Source organism: Elephas maximus, chromosome 19 (assembly GCF_024166365.1).
Source record: "Elephas maximus indicus isolate mEleMax1 chromosome 19, mEleMax1 primary haplotype, whole genome shotgun sequence".
NCBI classification, from domain to species: domain Eukaryota; kingdom Metazoa; phylum Chordata; class Mammalia; order Proboscidea; family Elephantidae; genus Elephas; species Elephas maximus.
In genome coordinates this window covers 51,242,236-51,262,355 of record NC_064837.1, presented here as the reverse complement: position 1 = coordinate 51,262,355, position 20,120 = coordinate 51,242,236, and the positions used below count along the sequence as shown (strand labels likewise).

The 20,120-nt window shown below is 40.6% G+C and overlaps 1 protein-coding gene across 5 annotated transcripts in view; it reads left to right on the top strand.

The window, feature by feature from the left end:
- GJC1 (gap junction protein gamma 1) overlaps positions 1-20,120 on the top strand; it is a 39,870-nt gene that overhangs the window by 84 nt on the left and 19,666 nt on the right. For 2 of the 5 annotated variants that reach the window (XM_049860844.1, XM_049860845.1), the window contains exon 1: positions 361-555. The exons of 1 other annotated variant lie outside the window; for it this stretch is intronic. In XM_049860844.1, the coding sequence (XP_049716801.1) occupies positions 486-555 (70 nt within the window). In that variant the 5' untranslated portion in view covers positions 361-485. Of the gene's footprint in view, positions 1-360; positions 556-642; positions 1,056-20,120 lie in introns of those variants that run through there. 2 more of the 5 variants (XM_049860848.1, XM_049860846.1) reach the window with 2 other exon arrangements.

Here is a 20,120-nt window from a genome sequence, read left to right as displayed (position 1 = left end):
CGTCCTTCACGGCGCCTTGAGAGCCCGCTCAAACCGAGGCATGGCCCGCGGGGGGCTCCTGTCCCGAGAACCAAGCTGGTCGACAGAACTGTCGGAGAGACGAGATCTGCGATCCAGACCCCCCGAGCGTGGGTTCTGCACGCGCAGCGACTCCGGCGCGTCGGGGACAGCAGGGGAGCGAGCGGACCAGACTGCAGAAAGTTGGACGCTCTTGCCGCGGGCCGCGCGCTCCGGGGCTGGACGTGGGGGGGCTCCCACCCGAGCGCCACGTGCCGCGCGACCCCCGCTCCCAGGCCGCGGCGGGACGCCCCTGCCCCCACCGCGGTGCGTAGTGCGCAGGCGCCTCCCCGCGGGTCCGGGCGGCGGGAGCGGGAGGCGGCGGCGGGAGCGGGTTCAGCCTCGGCTGGAGACTGAGGCGAAGTCGGTGGCGAAGGAGGTGGAGGAGCGGCGAGGGTGGCGGCCAAGGCGATGGCGACGCGAGACACATGAGGCGGCCGCTGGCGGGACGGGCCGAGGCCCGGCGGAGGAGGCGGCTCCGGGAGAACCTGCCGCCCGGTGAGGGGCTGCCCCAGGGCCGGCTGTGGAGAAGCGGGCTAGGGGCGGGACTCGGGGGTGGCGGAGGAACTTGTGGGGAGCCCGGAGGAGGGCCGAGGAGAACGGGGGTCCGGGAAGGAGCGCGGCCGGGGGCTGGGGGAGGGAAAGGGGCGCCGCCGAGGGGTTCCCGCAGAGCCCGGAGGGGCAGCGCCGCCCGCGCCCTGCCGCCGCTCCCGGCGCGCCCTCCCCCTTTGTCCCCAGGCGCGCGGTTTCCAAATTGGGAGGGAAACGGCTCGGGGGCGGGTCCGGGCCGCGGCGGCCGCGCTGGTACCCGGACCCAGGTGGGGCCCGGCGGGCAGCCCGCAGGACCCCGGCGCGCACCTTGGCTGTGCTCGCAACTCCTCCGGGCGGTTAGGGGCGCAGGGACACGCCGGGACCGCCCCTCGCCGCCTGGTCGCTTCGCGGGCTGGTCTTTGTCTCCCGGACACTCGGCCCCTGACATCACTCCGTGCGGCGTGCGGGTTAGTTTTACTCTTCTAACATCTCCCTGCCGGGACCCCTCCTCCTGGGAGTGTTTTAGAGAAGATTTAGTTGGAGGGCTGGAAGGATTTAACGTTGTGTGTTGGGGGTGAGAAGACTAGGGTGATAGTCGCCTCTTTTAAAAAAAAATTATTTATGTATGTTGTCGAGGATATACGCAGAACATACGCCAATTCTACAGTTTTACAGGTACAGTAAGTGACATTGATTAAGTTGTGCAGCCCTTCTCACCCTTCTGTTCTGTTTTCCCCCCGTTAACATAAATTCGCTGCCCCCTAAATTCCTGTCTAATCTTTCGAGTTGCTCTTGTCAATTTGATCCCCTACAGATAGGTCTTAAAAGAGCCTAATGTTCAATACGGACATTCTTTACCAATTCAGCTAAACTATTGTTTGGTTTTAGGAAGACTTCAAGTGGATATTTTTGGCTAGTTTTAAAGATTATCGCAGGGCCGGTAGTCACGTCTTGATGAACACGTTTCCTTTTTTTAAATGATGTATTTTTTTCCACTTGGTGTAACTTTGAAGAGTTGTTTTTTTCTTTAGTCTTCACCTTCAAAATTTAGAGAAGGCGCGCTAACGGTGTGATTGTGGGCAGTTCTGTGGTCGGCGGCTGCCTTGGAGCTTTGAGTTAAAAAGACGGACCTGAATGTGCGGTTTAGAATTTGTTTTTTGCCGGTGTTTCTAAGATTGGTATTACTTTTACTTTCTGCAACGAGCGAGTATGGTTTTATCATTTGAAGGAATTTTTGTTCAGTAAGAACTGGTAATGGTACCTATTTCATCGTGCTTACGATTTTGTTAGTATCAAGATTATTCTTTGTGAAATAGAGTAAATCAAGTTACAGTAAGTTGTTTTGGTTATGTGTTACCTTGTATGCCTAATAAGGCGAAAATTATTTTGTATGTGTTGTGTATACATTTAAGTGAGGATATATGTGAAAGCAAGTTGCTTCGGATAAGTGTTATCTTGTATGCTTCATAAAGCTAAAATTATTATACGTGTGTTGTGTAAACGTTTAAGTGAGTATATGTGAAGGCTATAGAAATCAAACTCAATTAGAGGGATTTTAATTCCTTGATAAGTAGAGAACAACATATCCCAAGTACATAAATATTTGTAGAATAAAAGGACTAATAATGTGACTTAGAGTTCAGATCTTTTCCCCCTAAAGGGGGTTTTAGATACTCAGAATAAGAATGCAGAAAAATAAATGAGGTAATTCCAGAGCTCTTCACTGAAAATATCGTGAATTGTGGTTAAGCTTGCTGATTGTTTTTGGAATTTAGAGTTTGTATATTGCAGATTCCTTAAGTGCTGTATAAAATGGCAGAATTAAACATGAACTCTTCTGGGTAAAAGGTTAAAAAAAAAAATCTCTGGCAAGCAAATCTGTGTCTTGCGAGATCTTTGTAAGCAGAGTGTTGTAGGCAAACAACATTCTGAAGAGAATACATAAAAGTTATATGGGAATTTTCCTTTTAGAATTTGTTCTAATTTGTAGTGATTTAATATTATTTACTATACGTCTTACACAGTTATGTGCTTTTCCAAAGCATCTCAAATGTCCTTTCCAAAGGTAACACTTTTAACTTCTTTTTAGGTTGTTTGACTTCGGAATTGGTTTTCTGCTTGCTCTAGGTGACCACCACACTTGACTTAAAAAGGAGCAAAGGACCCAGTAACTTTCTCAGTAGAGAGAGTTCATGGAGGTAGAATTGCATTTTGCCCTTAATCCAAAGAATTTAAGAAGTTAGTCTATCTCCAGCATAACAATTTTACTTTTAAGTGCTATTATCTCAATAATTTTTTTTTTATAGATCAGCTAGAGGGAAGGGATGCAGAGTTCTGTCTCTGGTTATTCCCCTTTCCTCCCCAATTAGCCACAGGTTCACGTACCAATTTAGTAATTTGGGTCCTAAAATAGAATATATATATTTAAAGTTGAGAGCATTATTCTCTTAATAAATACATAGTGTTTGTTCCATACTTAATTCAGGACAAAGATAAGAATTCCAAAAGTTTTTAAAACGTATTTTGAAGGCTGTTGGTTTTATTTGAAGTTTTTTCACATTTCAGAATTAATGAGGGGTGTGTCAAAATATCTGCTGATAAAAATTTAGGAAAAGAAAAGGTAGTGATTACTCTTGCTTTTGCATACCTTTCTTCTGAGACTAGATATTAGAAGATAGATTTTGGCTAATATCATTAACCCGAAACTTAGACATAGAAAAGAGTTCTGAACTGTTGATAACAGCTAAGTGCCATCATTGTTTTTTAAACATGCTACAAGTGATGAGTTAATCATTTAGCTTCTGTGGAAGTAATGACCTGTTCAAATGTATTATCTTATTCCCTTAAGTCTCAAGAATGAATGAACAGTCAGTCAATACTGGCATACAGTAGTATACTCTTGAGTTGTGCAGGATGCAGTGGCTGACAGCATTCCATGACAATAGTTTATGATTTAGATCTGTGGAATGTCTCGTTCAAAGGCTTTTTGCCAAGACAAGATCTCTGCTTATAGCATAAGCAACGACAAGCTCTGTAGAATGATGATATTGTAGCCCCAGCAAAATTTGGATAAAAGTGTTCTGGTAGCTATTCATTCATTCACTGAACTGTTCAGATCAGTGTCAGGCACTGGGCTAGATGGTGAAGATATAAGGCTTATACTATATGGTTTTTTCTCTCAAAATGTTCACAGTTTAACATGCTGAAAAGCTTAGCAATCGGGAAATTATCTAAAATCTTTGAAACAAAAGAAATGTATAGGATTTCAGAATTAAATTTTGCTTCCCCCCCATAGAAATAGCAAACATGGAATAAACTTCACACACTTATGTTTTTAACCTTTAATTTCTAAACTATTCAACTCTCAAATAGTTATAAACATTTTTTTAAATTTATATCTTTGGAAGATTTATTCCTTTTAAATGAGTTTACTGTTACATAACTGATGAGTGAGTTATAAAATTCCATCTGGGAATATTCAGAGTAAAATGGAGGACTGTCTATTTTTAGGGGATTCCCTTCGACTCATTCTTGGACGTGGGATTCATAATAGTCCATCCAGAGTTGGTGTTTATTTGAATTCAAAACATTGTTTCCTGAGATACCCTTCACTTAGGTTGTAATTTTCCCTCCTTCCTCTTTGTTTCTTCTCTCCGGTTTTTTCCCACCAACTCCTCTACCAGATCTTCTCCCCCTCAGGGTAATATATATGTATGTGTGTTGACCAGATAAACTGACCATGTTACATGGGTAAAAGGATTGATACATTAGGGGACATTGTTTAAGACTCACTGATTACACAATGCGGTTAATGTAGTTGATGTCACTAAATTGTATACAATAAAAATGTTAAATTGACAAAGGTTGTGATGTATATTTATTTGCAACAATAAAAAAAAGGGACAAGCATTTACAAATAAAAATAGGGGCAAGGGAGCCTTCTACTCGTTGCATGCTATAAAATGGCTGTTTAATTCAAGGATAAAAAATAATTTCCCTCCATCCCCATCTCTTCAGATACTTTTCAGAGACTGAATTTAATTCCTCCACATTTCTTATGGAGTCTTGGCCTTGGGTATATGGAGTACTGATAGAGTTCGATGAGTTCTGAGAATCTTCTGCTCCTCAAAACAATACCTCCTGACCTGCTGACTGATGCCTCAGATTCCCTTATGAGAAATTTTACAATTAGAGAAAAAGCTTAATTTGATAATAACACCTCTGAAAGAAACAGATTCAGAATAAAATCAATGAGCAATAACAGATTACCTCCTGAGAGCTGGTTTTTGGTAAAAGATTAAGAGTGCACGTATGCATTAGACATGATATGTTAATAGCCAACATGTACTGTGCATTTAATACCTGCCAGGCATTGTTCTGGCAGTGCTACAACAGGTTAAGCACTCAACTACTAACTGAAAGGTTGGTGCTTCAAACCCAGCCAGAGACTCCTCGGGAGACAGGCCTGAAGATCTGCTTCAGAAAGGTCACAGTCTTGAAAACCCTATGAAGCAGTTCTACTTTGCACACTTGGGGTTGCCATGAGTTGAAATCGATTGGACGACTTCTGACAACAGGTGTTCTATGTGAATTAACTTGTTTTAATCCTTAGAAGGTAGATATTATTGTAATCCACATTCTACAGAGAAAGAAACTGAGACTCAGAAGAAACTGCGCAGCCAGATCTGCAGTTGATGGTCTGGCTCGAATCTTGGTCCATAGTCTTCCTCTCTTCTCACCCTAATCTTATCCAGTCTGTAGCTTCAGTTACCATGTATATTTTGAAGACTCACAAATTTTAATCTCTAGCCCAGAATCCTTTTCTTACGCCAGCTGCCTGCTTAGTATCTCCATTTAGATACTCAGAGGCACTTTGGATTGAGTTGTCCATATTGAGCTCTTGATCTTGACTCTAAACCTAGACCTTCTTCATTGTTCCGTCTTTCAATAAGTGACTCTGTCAACTTCTTTTTGAGGCTAGACTCAAGATTAGTCTCAGTTTCCCTATCCCAGTCTAGGCTGCCTCTTCCCAAGACTGTTAGAAAAACCAAAAACCAAACCCTTTGCCATCATGATGATTCTGACTCAAAGGCTATTATAGCAGTTTCTAAATGGTCTTTCCTCATTCTCTCTTTAAAAAAAAAAAAGTGTATTATGAAATATTTAAGACAGAAAAAGTAATAAAGAATACTACAATGAGTACATGTGTGCCACTTGGCAGCTTAAGAAATAAAACAGTACCAATACTGTTGAAGTCCTCTGTGTGCCCCTACCTGATTGCATCCTTTCTCCCCCTCCCCACCCCCAGCTGTAGGCCTCCTTACCAGAGGTAATCACCAACTTCAATTTATTATTCCCTTGCATTTCTTTATACTTTATAGGCATATATCTCTAAGCAGTTTGCTCTCATCCACGAGGTGTCTTTAACTGGGTTCCAACTCATAGTGACCCTCTGTATAACAGAACAAAACACTGCCTGGTCCTGCACCGTCCTGACTTTGATTGCCAACCCCATGACATGTCAACACTGCCCTTCTTGACTTGCGGTTCCCTTTTACCAGCTTTCCTGTCCCCTTCTGCCTTCTACTCCTTGCCTCTGGGCTGGTATGCCCATTTAGCCTCATTTTGTTTTATGGGCTTGTTTAATCTTTGGCTAAATAAAGGGTGAACCTCAGGAGTGACTTCAGTACTGAGTTAAAAGGGTGTCCAGGGGCTATACTCACAGGGCTTCTCCAGCCTCTGTCAGACTAGTAAGTCTGGTCTTTTTTTGTGAGTTAGTATTTTCTTCTGCATTTTTCTCCAACTCTGTCTGGACCCTGTCAGAGCAGTCAGAGGTGGTAGCTGGGCACCATCTAGTTGTGCTGGACTCACTCTGATGGAGGCCATGGTACCTGTGGTCTATTAGTCCTTTGGACTAATCTTTCCCTTGTGTCTTTGGTTTTCTTCCTTATCCCTTGCTCTTTATGGGGTGGGTCCAATGGAGTATCTTAGATGGCCGCTTACAAGCTTTTAAGACTCTAGACACTATTCACCAAAATAGGATGTAGAACATTTTCTTTATAAGCTGTTAAGCCAGTTGAGCCAGATGTTCTCTGAGACCATGGTCCCCACAGCCCTCAGCCCAGTAATTCAGTCCCTTGGAGTTTGGATGTGTCTATGAAGCTTCCATGACCTTGCCTTGGTCAAGTTGTGCTGACTTGCCCAGTATTGTTACTGTCTTACTCTTTACCAAAGTTACCACTTATCTATTGTCTAGTTAGTGTTTTTCCCTTCCCCCCACTCCCCTCCCTAATAACCGTCAAAGATTGTTTCTTTCTGTGTGTAAACCTTTTCATGAGTTTTGATAATAGTGGCCTCATATAGTATTTGTCCTTTTGTGATTGACTTACTTCACTCAGCATAATACCCTCCAGATTCATCCATATTGTGAGGTGTTTCACAGATTCATCATTGTTCTTTATTGTTGCTAAGTATTCCACTGTCTGTATGTACCATAGTTTATCCATTTATCTGTTGATGGTTACTTAGGTTGTTTCCATCTTTTTTGCTATTGTGAATAATGCTGCAGTGAACATGGGTGTGCACATGTCTATTTGTGTGACAGCTTTTATCCCTCTAGTATGTATTCCTAGGAGTGGGTTTGCTGGGTTGTATGGTATTTCTATTCCTAGTTTTTAAAGGAAGCGCCATAACGTGTTCCAAAATGGTTGTACCATTTTATATTTTACATTCCCACCAGCAGTGCATAGGAGTTCCAAGCTCTCCACAGCCTCTCCGGCATGTGTTACTGTTTTTTTTTTTTTATTCTCGCTAGTAATGTTGGGGTTGCTTGATTTCTTGACTGCTGCTACCATGGATATTGATTTTGGATCCAAGTAGAACAAATCCTTGACAACTTCAGTCCTTTCTCCATTTATCATGAGGTTGCTTTTTGGTCCAGTTGTGAGGATTTTTGTTTTCTTTATGTTGAGGTGTAATCCATAACGAAGGCTGTAATCTTTGCTCTTCACCAGTAAGTGTTTCAAGTCCTCTTCACTTTCAGCAAGCAGTGTTGTGTCATCTGTATATGGAAGGTTGTCAGTGAGTCTTCCTCCAGTCCTGATGCTGTGTTCTTCATGTAGTCTGGCTTGTCAGATTATTTGCTCAGCATACAGATTGAATAAGGGTGAAAGGATACAACCCCCAACGCACATCTTTTCTAATTTGAAACCACTCAGTATTCCCTTGTTCTGTTTGAACGACTGCTTCTTGGTATATGTACAGGTTCTTCAGGAGCACAATTAAGTGTTCTGGAATTTTCATTCTTACCAATATTATGTACAGTTTGTTATCATACAGTCGAATGGCTCTGCCTAGTCAATAAAGCACAGGTAACCATCTTTCTGGTATTCTCTGCTTTTAGCCAAGATCTGTCTCACATCAGCAATGATAGCTCTCGTTCCACGTCCTCTTCTGAGTCTAGTCTGAATTTCTGGCAGTTCCCTGTTGATGTACCGCCACAGCCGTTTTGAATTTTCTTCAGCAGAATTTTACTTTTGTGTAATATTAATGATATTGTTTGATAATTTCCACATTCTGTTGGATCACCTTTTTTTGGAATGGACACAAATACTAATCTCTTCCAGTTGGTTGGCCAGGTAACTGTCTTCCATGTTTCTTGGCATAGATGAGTGAGAGCTTCCAGTGTTGTATCCATTTGTTGAAACATGTCAGTTGGTATTCTTTCAATTTCTGGAGCTTTATTTTTTGCCAGTGGCTTCAGTGCAGCTTGGACTTCTTCCTTAAATACCATCAGTATTGATCATATGCTGCCTCCTGAAATGGTTGAATGTCAACCAGTTCTTTTTGGTACAGTGACTCTATATTCCTTCCATCTTTTTTTTTTTTTTCTTTTTTTCTGGGTATATACTTTTTTTTTTTTTAATTGTGCTTTAGGTGAAAGTTAGCAAATTAGTTTCTTATTAAACAATTAATACACAAATTATTTTGTGGTGTTGGTTGCCAACTCTGCTATGTGTCAGCACTCTCCCCTTCACCCCAGGTTCCCCATTTCCTGTCCCTTCCTGCCTTCTTGTCTTTGCTTTTGGGGTGGTGTACCCATTTAGTCTCATATATGCGATTGAACCGTGAAGTACGTTTCTCACATGTGTTGTTGCCTGCCCTGTAGACCTGTCTAATCTTTGGCTGAAGGGTGACCCTCAGGAGTGACTTCAGTACTGCCTTAAAAGGGTATCCTGGGGCCGTACTCTCAGGGTTTCTTCAGTCTCTGTCAGACCAGGTCTTTTCTGTGTATGTGTGAATTTGAATTTTGTTCTACATTTTTCTCCTGCTCTGTCTGGGACAGTCTATTGTGATCTCTGTCAGAGCAGTCTGTGTTGGTAGCTGGGCACCATCTGGTTGCACTGGGTTCAGTCTGATGGAGGCTGTGGTAGTTGTGGTCCATTAGTCCTTTGGACTAATCTTTTCCTTGTGTCTTTGGTTTTCTTCATTGTTCTTTGCTCCAGCCAGGATGGGACCAGTAGATGTGTCCTAGATGGCTGCTTGCAGGCTTTTAAGATGCCAGACGCTACTCACCATAGTCAGATGTAGAACATTTTCTTTATAAACTATGTTATGTCAATTGAGCTAGATTTTCTCGAGACCATGGTACCCAGCCCTCAGCCCAGTAACTTGGTCCCGAAGTTTGGGTGTGTCAGCGAAGCTCCTGTGACTTTGCCTTGGTCAAGTTGTGCTGACTTCCCCAGTATCCTTTCATCTTTTTTTGATGCTTACTGTGTTATTCAGTATTTTGCCCATAGAATCCTTCAGTATTGCAACTCGAGGCTTGAATGTTTTTTTTTTTTTTTTCCAGTCCTTTCAGCTTGAGAAATGCCAAGTGTGTTCTTCCCTTCTGGTTTTCTAACTCCAGCTTGCACATTTCACATTATAATACTTTGTCTTCTTGAAAGAAAAGAGTAAAATGGGTGTTAGAAGAAACTCTGAAACTTGCTCTTGAATGTAGAGTAGCCAAAGGGAATAGAAGAAATAATGAAGTAAAAGAGCTGAACAGAAGATTCCAAAGGGCAGCTCGAGAAGACATCCATTGTTAAGCCCCACCAATCCATTCTTTTGATAGCAGCTACAGTTATTTTTATAAAACACAAATTTCATGTCACTTGTTTGAAAGGTTCTGTTGCCTCCCTCTAAAGCCCTGCGTCTTTATTTAACAAGGTGTAACCTGGGCTTGTTCCCTCTCATTGTTTTTACTTTTTTATTCTGTGTGGGCTAGCCATACTGATTTTTTTTTTTTTTCTTCCTATTGCCTTACTATTCAAAGCTCACTCAGGGGCCTTTGCACATGCTATAGCTAATCTTGGCTGAAAGGTTCCTTCAGAATCTTCTTAAATATCACTTCTGTGGAGAAGCCTTCTCAGATCCTCTTTAATGAAGGTAGCCAAAACCTGTTGCTTCCGACTCATAGCAACACTATAGGACAGAGTAGAATTGCCTCAGAGGGTTTCCAAGGAGCAGCTGGTGGATTTGAACTGCTAACCTTTTGGTTAGCAGCCAAGCTCTTAACCATTGTACCACCAGGGCTCCAGACTAGGTTAAACTAGGTTAGGGACTCCCTAAATACACTTAAAAAAATAATACACTCTTACAGCACTATGTACATATGTAGGATTTATCACAATTATAATTAATTAATTTATCTCCCCATTAGACTGAAATGTATATTCCGTAAGTTCAGGAGCAGTGTTATCTTGGGTACCCAAGTATCCCCGGAACCTAGCTCATAGTTCATTTATGTATTCAGGAACTATTTGAGTACCTACTACTTTATTTTTTTATTGTGAAAATACACGTGGCAAAACATACGCTGTCTGATTTCTAGGTATACGATTCAGTGTCGCTGATTACATTCTTCAAGTTGTACACCCGTTCTCACTATCCTTTCCAAATCGTTCCACCACCATTAACACAAACTTAATGTCCCATTAGCAGAAACTCCCCTTCCCTTTCCTTCCTACCCCTGATAACCACTAATAATATTTAGTTTCTCCATGTATTTCTGTATATTTGCTTCAGGAGCTCTGATAGCGCACTAGTTAAGTGCTCAGCTGCTAGCTGACAGCTTAGCAGTTCCAGCCCTCCAGTTGTTCTATGGGAAAAAAGACCTGAAGATCTGCTCCTCTAGGATAACAGCCTGGGAAACCCTGTGGGGCAGTTCTGCTCTCTCATATGGGGTTGCAGTGAATTGGAATCAACTCAGCTGCACACAACAGCAGCAATAACATATACTTATTTCATATAAGTGAAATATATAGTGTTTATCCCTTTGCAACCGACTTTTTTTACTCGACGTGATGTTCAGCTATGTTGTGGCATGCATCAGGACTGCATTTCTCTTGTTTATCCATTCATCTGTTGATGGATATTTTGGTCGTTTCCACCTTTTGGCTATTGTAAACAGTGCTGTGATGAACATTGGCACACAGGTTTCTATTTGCATTCCTGCCATTCCTTCTTCTGGATATGTTCCTAGGTTTGGGATTGCTGGGTCATATAGTCGTTCTATGTCAATATCTTTTTTATTTTTAGTTCGCAATTGTAGTGACGTAGCTTCTGACACAGCTTTTGTGTTTTTGACTAGAGACCTCATTATCGTATGTTGTTTTTCTGCATTATTGGTTTTATATACCAATACTGTACTAGGTCCTTGTTGTTGTTATGTGCTGTCGAGTCAGTTTCTACTCACAGCAACACTATGCACAACAGAACGAAACCCTGCCCGGTCCTGTGCCATCCTTAACAATCGTTGTTATGCTTGAGCTCATCGTTGCAGCCACTGTGTCAATCCACCTCGTTGTGCATCTTCCTCTTTTCCACTGACCCTGTACTTTGCCAAGCATGTCATCTTTCTCCGGGGATTGATCCCCCCTGACAACATGTCCAAAGTATGTTAAGACATAGTCTTGCCATCCTTGCTTCTAAGGAGCATTCTGGCTGTACTTCTTCCAAGACAGATTTGTTCGTTCTTTTCGCAGTCCGTGGTGTATTCAATATTCTTTGCCAACACCACAATTCAAAGGGTTCAGTTCTTCTTCGGTCTTCATATTCATTGTCCAGCTTTCACATGCATATGATGCAATTAAAAATACCATGGCTTGGATCAGATGCACCTTCAAGGTGACATCTTTGCTTTTTAACACTTTAAAGAGGTCCTTTGTGGCAGATTTACCCAATGCAACGTGTCATTTGATTTCTTGACTGCTGCTTCCATAGCTGTTGGTTGTGGATCTGAGTATAAAAGGAAGTCCTTGACAACTTCAGTCTTTTCTCTGTTTATCATGATGTTGCTCATTGGTCCAGTTGTGAGGATTTTTGTTTTCTTTATGTTGAGGTACAATCCATACTGAAGGCTGTGGTGTTTGATCTTCATTAATAAATGCTTCAAGTCCTCTTCACTTTCAACAAGCAAGGTTGTGTCATCGGCATAATGCAGGTTGTTAATGAATCTCCTTCCAATCCTGATGCCCTGTTCTTCTTCATATAGTCCAGCTTTTCATATTATTTGCTCAGCATACAGATCGAATTGGTATGGTGAAAGAATACAACCCTGATGCACAACTTTCCTGACTTTAAACCAATCATTATCCCCTTGTTTTGTCCGAACAACTGCCTCTTGATCTATGTAAAGGTTCCTCAAGAGCACAATTAAGTACTAGGTCCTTAGTAAATATTTATTGACGTAAACTTAACTAACAGCCATAGCCTGATCAATCTTCAGCAGTTTTAATAGACTGAAAATACAATGATCACCTATGGTATAGTATACATGGCAGTGGGGAATCTTGCCTCCCAGGAAGGCTTAGTTGGAATAAAGAAATTAAAGATTAGATTTTTTTTTCTTTGAAATGATGTATCTAATTCTGATATTTATTTCTTTGTATTTGGTGAGCCAAGGGTCAGGATAGGTCATATCCCAATAAACTGGACATTTTATATGTTTGTACATTACAGCCGAAGTTGGCAATTTTTGTACTTGAGTGTTTTACTTCCTTAACTTTTTAAAATATATGTATATATATTGGAGTAGGTAATGTATTTTGTGGTATAAAGTCCCAAAGGTGTGAAAGGATATACTTTGAAATTGAGTCTGACTTTATTCTTTTCCTGACACTCAGCCACCTGTGTGTTTTTTTTTTTTTTTTACCCCCAGAGGCAATTGCTGTTTCCAGTTTTTTGTGAATCCTTCCAGAGATATTCCAGGCATTTACAGTATTCCTTCTTCTCCACATAAATGGTAGCATACTATACATAGTGCTCTACATGCTGCTTTTTTCATTGACATACCTTGGACTTTGATTTGGATAGAACTGCCGCATTCCTTTTAACTGCTAGATGTGCCATAATTGATTTACCCAGTTTCTTCCCGTTTCCGTCATTGATTCCGACTCATAGTGACCCTATAGGTTAGAGTAGAACTGCCCCATAGGGTTTCCATGGCTATAAATCTTTACAGAAACAGACTGCTACATCTTTCTCCCAAGGAGTTTGAATTGCAGACCTTTTGGTTAGCAGCCAAGCATTTAACCACTGCGCCACCTGGGCTCCTTCTCAGTTCCTTAACTGATAGACTTTTAGGTTGTTTCCAGTCCATTATTGACAGTGCTGCAGTGACTATCTTCGTATGTTATTTTTTATAATGCTCATAAACAAAAATTTGTTCTGTACACCCTTCCTTATCAGTGATCTGTTATCAAAACTTTCATCTCTTCCAGTTATATAAATGAAAAATAGTCTATCAGTGTAGTTTAATTTGCAAATCTCTAATTTTTTTTTTTTTAATTACTAGTCAGGTTAAATATCTTTTCGTATTGTATTATTAAAGGCCATTTGTATTTTATTTTCTGGGAACTGTCTCTTAGTATCCATTGAGCATTCTTCTGTCGAGTGATCTTTTTATTATTGATCCTTTGGAACTCTTTATGTATTGGAGAACTTAGGTGTTTTGTCTAAGAACCGCACGTATTTTTAAGGCATGTTGTATGTCTTTTGAGTTGTTTAATGTGTATTTTGCTTTACAGAAATTATATATTATGTAATTGAGTTTGTCATTCCTTTCATTTGACATCTAGATTTTGTCATTTTAGAAAAGCCTTCTTTACTCACATTATTAAGAAAAACTTTTTATATTTTCTTCTAGGACTGTTATGATTTTAATTTTAAACCTTTGCTCCATTTGAAATTTAGAGGATCCAACTTTATTTTTTCCAAATGGCAATCCATAGTAGTTTAACATCATTTACTGAATATTCTTTTTTTTTCTATTCATTTGGAATTCTACCTTTATGATACATTAAATTCCCATTTGTATTTGGATCTTCTAGATTTTCTATTCTATTCCATTGGTCCGTCATTCTTTGTGCCAGTTTTACCATTTAAAATTTTTATAGCTTTATAATATATATTTAGAGGGTCTGATATGCCCGTAGTCCTCTAGGGCCTCTCTAAGTTGGAATCGATGGCAAAGGTTTTTTTTTTTTTTTTTTTTTTGATATGCCTTCATTATCCTTTCAGAAATTTCCCAACCATTCTTACTATTTATTTTTTCATGTTAGCTTTGGAATCAGTTCATCTGGTTCCAGAGAAATCCTACTGGCATTTTTAAAAATCATGATTGCATTAGATTTTAAATTAACTTAGGAGGAACTAACGTTCTATTGAGTCCCTCGTGGTGCAAATGGTTAACTCTCTTTGCTGCTAACTGAAAGGTTGGAGGTCCCAAAGGCACCTTGGAAGTAAGGCCTGGTGATCTACTACTGAAAAATCAGCCATTGAAAACTCTATTGAGCACATTTCTATTCCTGGAGTCACCATGAGTTGGTATCGATGAGACAGCAACTGGTTTAATATTTTATTACAATGGTTTTCCTGTCCAAGAGCCTGGGACGCTTTTCTGGTTGTTTGGATCTTTTGTGTCTCCTGGTAGTGTTTTAAGTGTTCATCATTTAGATCTTGCACATTTCTTGTTAGGTTTATTCCTGAGTACTTCATCTATTTTGTTGCTCCTGTAAATGGGGTCTTCAGTTATAGTTATATTGCTTGTGTATCACTGCCAACTTCTTCAGAGATTTTCTGATGGCCTCAAAATGAAATTAAACACTAAACACATGTTGTATAGCAAAAAAAGATTAGGGCCTGAGATATATTCTAGACTTTATAATTAGCTAGTTTGGTGACTTTAAGCAAGTCACCTTGACCTTTGGTATCATCTTCAATAAAATGAAGTAATAGTTTTATACCGTGGTGCCAAACAGTGGGCCGTTGCAGAATAATTGAAAGGCAACCTTAGAAGCCATACCGATTATTTTCTGTGGACTGCATAAGTAATGGCTTACAGATATGTGACTTCCTCAGATATGTATGTAGATGCTGTTGTGATTGATAAACTACAGATTCATTTTTAAACTTTTATCGGTTTATGGTAGCTTTTTGTTTATATGTTTTCTTTAAGAATAGACTGTTATGTAGGGGTCCAGGAAATCATTTATATTACTTAAGGGTCTTCAGACTCAAGAAGTAGAAGACCACTGGCTTCGCTGATCTTTTAGCAGTAATAGTACATGAATCTATAAAATCTCAATTTAAGTGTGTTTGTGGAAAACTTGGGTGATAAACCTGTTTTAAGATAATGATTTTTAAGCCTATAATGTATCAAAAATGTTAGTTCTTGAGCTCTGTTTTTAAAAGACCTGATGATTACCCTGTCTAGATGTGTATAGAAAATGCTTTGGAGAGAGGCCATATAGTACTTTCTGAAAGGGAATTTGTGTGTCTAAGTTAGATAGCTTACTCTGATCTCACACTCCAGTTCAGTAGTAGATGTTCTTGTTACCAGAGTGAAAGCTTTGCCTTATAGGTTGGGCCGTTCAAACAGACGTGTAATTCTCAGATTTACTTGAAAAGGAAAGCTTTCCTTGGAGTTTGAAAAATTATTAGGCATTGGCAAGGGAGGGGAGGGGTGTCTCAGTTTATAAAAAGGGGACTACATATCTGAAGTTATCATATTGAACACAGAAAAGAGGATGGAAAAATACGTTTATAAAAATTTGAGGTATATCCTAGAACAGAAATTGTATGTGCGCAGCTTGCAAAGCATTCTGCCGAATAGCTTTATTTTGGTTACTGGCTATTTATGGTTATCAGTGCAACAAGAAGTTTAAAACAGCCTTAACATTGTGAACCCCAGGTATAATGCTCTTAAGGAACCTTGGTGTAGCAGCGGTTAAAGCACTGAGCTGCTAACTGAAAGGCCCACGGTTTGAACCCTCCAGCTGCTCTGCAGGAGAAAGAGGTGGCATTCTGCTTCCATAAAGATTACAGCCTTGAAAACCCTATGGGGCATTTCTCCTGTGTCATACAGGGTCCCTGTGAGTTGGAATTGACTCCATGGCAACAGGTTTTTTAGAATTCTCTTAAGAGTTAGAAACATAACTAATGTTGTTTATTTTGCCTGGGAAAACTGTTTTTTGCCTTAGTGGGTTGAAAGTATATGTCAACACAGTTTCTTGAGATAGATAGGAAAATGGAGTTAAGAGATCAGTGCTCAAAAAAATGGTCTTAGGTTCCAGTTTAGCTAACCCTCAAAGCCATAAAGTAACAGATTATTTTGATTAAAAAAGAAAACATATAGGGCTATAAAAAAAAAGCTATATACGTTAATATTTTAGTATTTTTCTAGGAAGGTAGAATCTTTCTACTTGTACAAATCTCATGGGCGTGGTTCACCCCCCCTTTTATTGTGATTTAAGTGAAAGTTTACGATCGAAGTCAGTTTCTCATACAAAAACTTATACACACATTGTTATGTGACTCTAGTTGCTCTCCTGATATTGTGACAGCACACTCCTTCTCTCGACCCTGTATTTTCTGTGTCCATTCAGTCAGCTTCTGTCCTGCTTTGACTTCTCATCTCACCTCTGGACAGGAGCTGCCCACTTAGTCTCATGTGTCTACTTGAGCTAAGAAGCATGCTCCTCACCAGTATCATTTTATGTCTTATAGTCCAGTTTTATCTTTGTCTGAGAGTTGGCTTTGGGAATAGTTTTAGTTTGGGCTAACCGAGAGTCCGAGGACCACGTCCTCTGTGGTCCCTCCATACTCAGTCAGACCATTAAGTCTGGTCTTTTTACTAGAATCTGAGTTCTGCACCCTACTTTCCTCCTGCTCCATCAGGGATTCTCTGTTGTGTTCCCTGTTAGGGCAGTCAGTGATGGTAGCCGGACACCATCTAGTTCTTCAGGTCTCTGACGGATCATGGGCACAGTCTTCCCCCAACAGAAAAATTCTTTGCTATGAAGGGGAGAAAATGAAACAGTGATTTTAGGACGGGATTTTTTTTTTTAACTTTTTCACATATTGAGTACTAAAACTCATTTGTAATGGAGACTGGTAAGTTTTTGATGGTTTTAATATTTTTCATGGTATTTTTTTAAAAAATTTTGTTGAGAATATATACAGCAAAACATCAACTATTTCTACATGTATAATTCAGTGACATTGATTACATTCTTTGAGTTGTGCAGCCATCCTTACCCTCCTTTCCTGAGTGTTCCTCCTCTATTAACACAAACTCACTGCCCCCTAAGGTTCCTATCTGATCTTTCTACTTGGTGTTGTCACTTTGATCCCGTATAGATAGTGCTTAAAACAGCATAATGCTTAAGGCAGACTTTTTTTTACTAGTTTAGCTAAAGTATTCTTTGGTTTTAGAAAGACTTCAGGGGAAATTTTTGGTTTAAGTTTTAAAGATTATCTTAGGGCAATAGTTTCAGGAGCTATCCAAACCCCATGGCTCCAGAAAGTCTGGAGTCCAAGAGAATTTGAAATTGTTTTGCTAGTAATCAGTTTTTTTATTTTTTTAAATTGTGCTTTAGGTGAAAATTTATGGCTCAAGTTAGTTCCTCATACAAAAATTTATACACAGATTGTTAAGTGACCGTAGTTGCAGTCCCTATAATGTGACAGCACATTCCCCTTTCCACCCCATGTTTCCTGTGTCCATTCAACTGGCTCCTGTCCCTTTCTGCTTTTTCATCTCGCCTCCAGACAGGAGCTGCCCACTTAGTCTCTTGTATCTGCCTGAACTAAGAAGCACACTCTTCACAAGTATTATTTTATTTTATGTTTTATAGTCCAGTCTAATCTTTGTCTGAAGAGTTGGCTTTGGGAATGGTTTTAGTTATGGGTTGACAGAGAGTCTGGGGGCCATGTCTTCTGGGGTTGCTCTAGTCTCAGTCAGAGCATTAACTCTGGTCTTTGTGTGTGATAATAACCAATTTTTTAAATAAAAGTATTGTTAGTGGTTGTCAAGTCTATTCCACCTCATGATGACCCCATGTGTTAGAGAGTAGAACTTCCCCATAGGGTTTTTTTTTTTTTTTAATTAATTTTTATTAAGCTTCAAGTGAACATTTACCATTCTAATCAGTCTGTCACATGTAGGTTTACATACATGATACTCCCTTCTCCCACTTGCTCTCCCCCTATTGAGTCAGCCCTTTCAGTCTCTCGTTTCGTGCCAATTTTGCCATCTTCCCTCTCTCTCTATCTTCCCATCCCCCCTCCAGTCGAGTTGCCAACACACTCTCCAGTGTCCACCTAATTTAATTGGCTCACTCTTCATCAGCATCTTTCTCCCCCCCGCTGACCAGTCCTTTTCATGCCTGATGAGTTGTCTTCGGGGATGGTTCCTGTCCTGTGCCATCAGAAGTTCTGGGGAGCATTGTCTCTGGGATTCCTCTAGTCGCATTCATATCATTAGGTATGGTCTTCTTATGAGAATTTGGGGTTTGTATCCCATTGGCCTCCTGCTCCCTCAGGAGTTGTCTGTTGTGCTCCCTAGCAGGGCAGACATCAATTGTGGCCGGGCACCAACTAGTTCTTCTGGTCTCAGGATAATGTAGGTCTCTGGTTCATGTGGCCCTTTCTGTCTCTTGGGTTCTTAGTTGTCGTGTGACCTTGGTGTTCTTCCTTTGCCTTTGCTCCAGGTGGGTTGAGACCAATTGATGTATCTTAGATGGCCACTTGTTGGCATTTAGGACCCCAGGCGCCACAATTCAAAGTGGGATGCAGAATGTTTTCATAATAGAATTATTTTGCCCGTTGACTTAGAAGTCTCCTCATACCATGTTCCCCAGACCCCAGCCCCTGCTCCGCTGACCTTTGAAGCTTTCATTTTATCCCGGAAACCTCTTTGCTTTTAGTCCAGTCCGATTAGGCTGACCTTCCTTGTATTGAGTGTTGTCTTTCCCTTCACCCAAAGCAGTTCTTATCTACTGATTGATCAATAAAAAACCCTCTCCCTCCCTCCCTCCCTCCCCGCTTTGTAACCACAGAAGTATGTGTTCTTCTCCGTTTTTTCTATTTCTCAAGATCTTATAATAGTGGTCTTATACAATATTTGTCCTTTTGCCTCTGACTCATTTCGCTCAGCATAATGTCTTCCAGATTCCTCCATGTTATGAAATGTTTCAGAGATTCGTCACTGTTCTTTATCGATGCGTAGTATTCCATTGTGTGAATATACCACAATTTATTTACCCATTCATCCGTTGACGGACATCTTGGTTGCTTCCAGCTTTTTGCTATTGTAAACAGAGCTGCAATAAACATGGGTGTGCATATGTTTGTTTGTGTGAAGGCTCTTGTTTCTCTAGGGTATATTCCGAGGAGTGGGATTTCTGGGTTGTATGGTAGTTCTATTTCTAATTGTTTAAGATAACGCCAGATGGATTTCCAAAGTGGTTGTACCCCCATAGGGTTTTTTTGGGCTGGAGGCGCCCTGGTGGGGCAGTGGTTAAGCGCTTGGCTGCTAACCAGAAGGTTGGTGGTTCTAACCCACTTGCCAATCTGCAGGAGAAAAATGTGGCAGTCTGCTTCCATAAAGATGGTGAGCCTAGAAGGTAACCCTTTGGGCCAGTTCTGCTCTGTCCTGTAGGGTTGCTATGAGTTGGAATCAACTCGACAGTTAACAGGTTGTGTGTTAATCTTAACAGAAGTAGATTGCCAGGCCTTTTCTTCCGTAGTACTGCTGGTTGGGTTCAAAACATCAACCTTTAGGTTAGCAGTTGAGGGGAGACTGTTTGCGCCACCTAGGGACCTTCAGATGAAAGTAACCCCTTTCAGATAATACCAGATACTCAATAACCAGCAAAAGTGTGGATTTGGAGACGATACTGGGAATGTTAGTTTTCCGTCATGTTTCTGGGCAGTTTTGTAGTGTGCCTCTAAGGGAATAAGAAGAGCTGCAGTGTCATACTAAGCTTGCTGTATAACAGATCCTGTCAGAGTGCCACTATCCTTTGGTACAGATGAAAAGTTGATAAAACAGTCATTATTGGTACATCTGTACTGGGAACTTTTGCCTTTAATTGTATAATGTTCCCTTGGAGTTATCCAAGCTTTAAATTTTGACTGCTGATTTTTTGGACGTTTGTTGTTGATCTCTGGATTATATTGTTGTTGTTATTGGGTGCTGTCAAGTC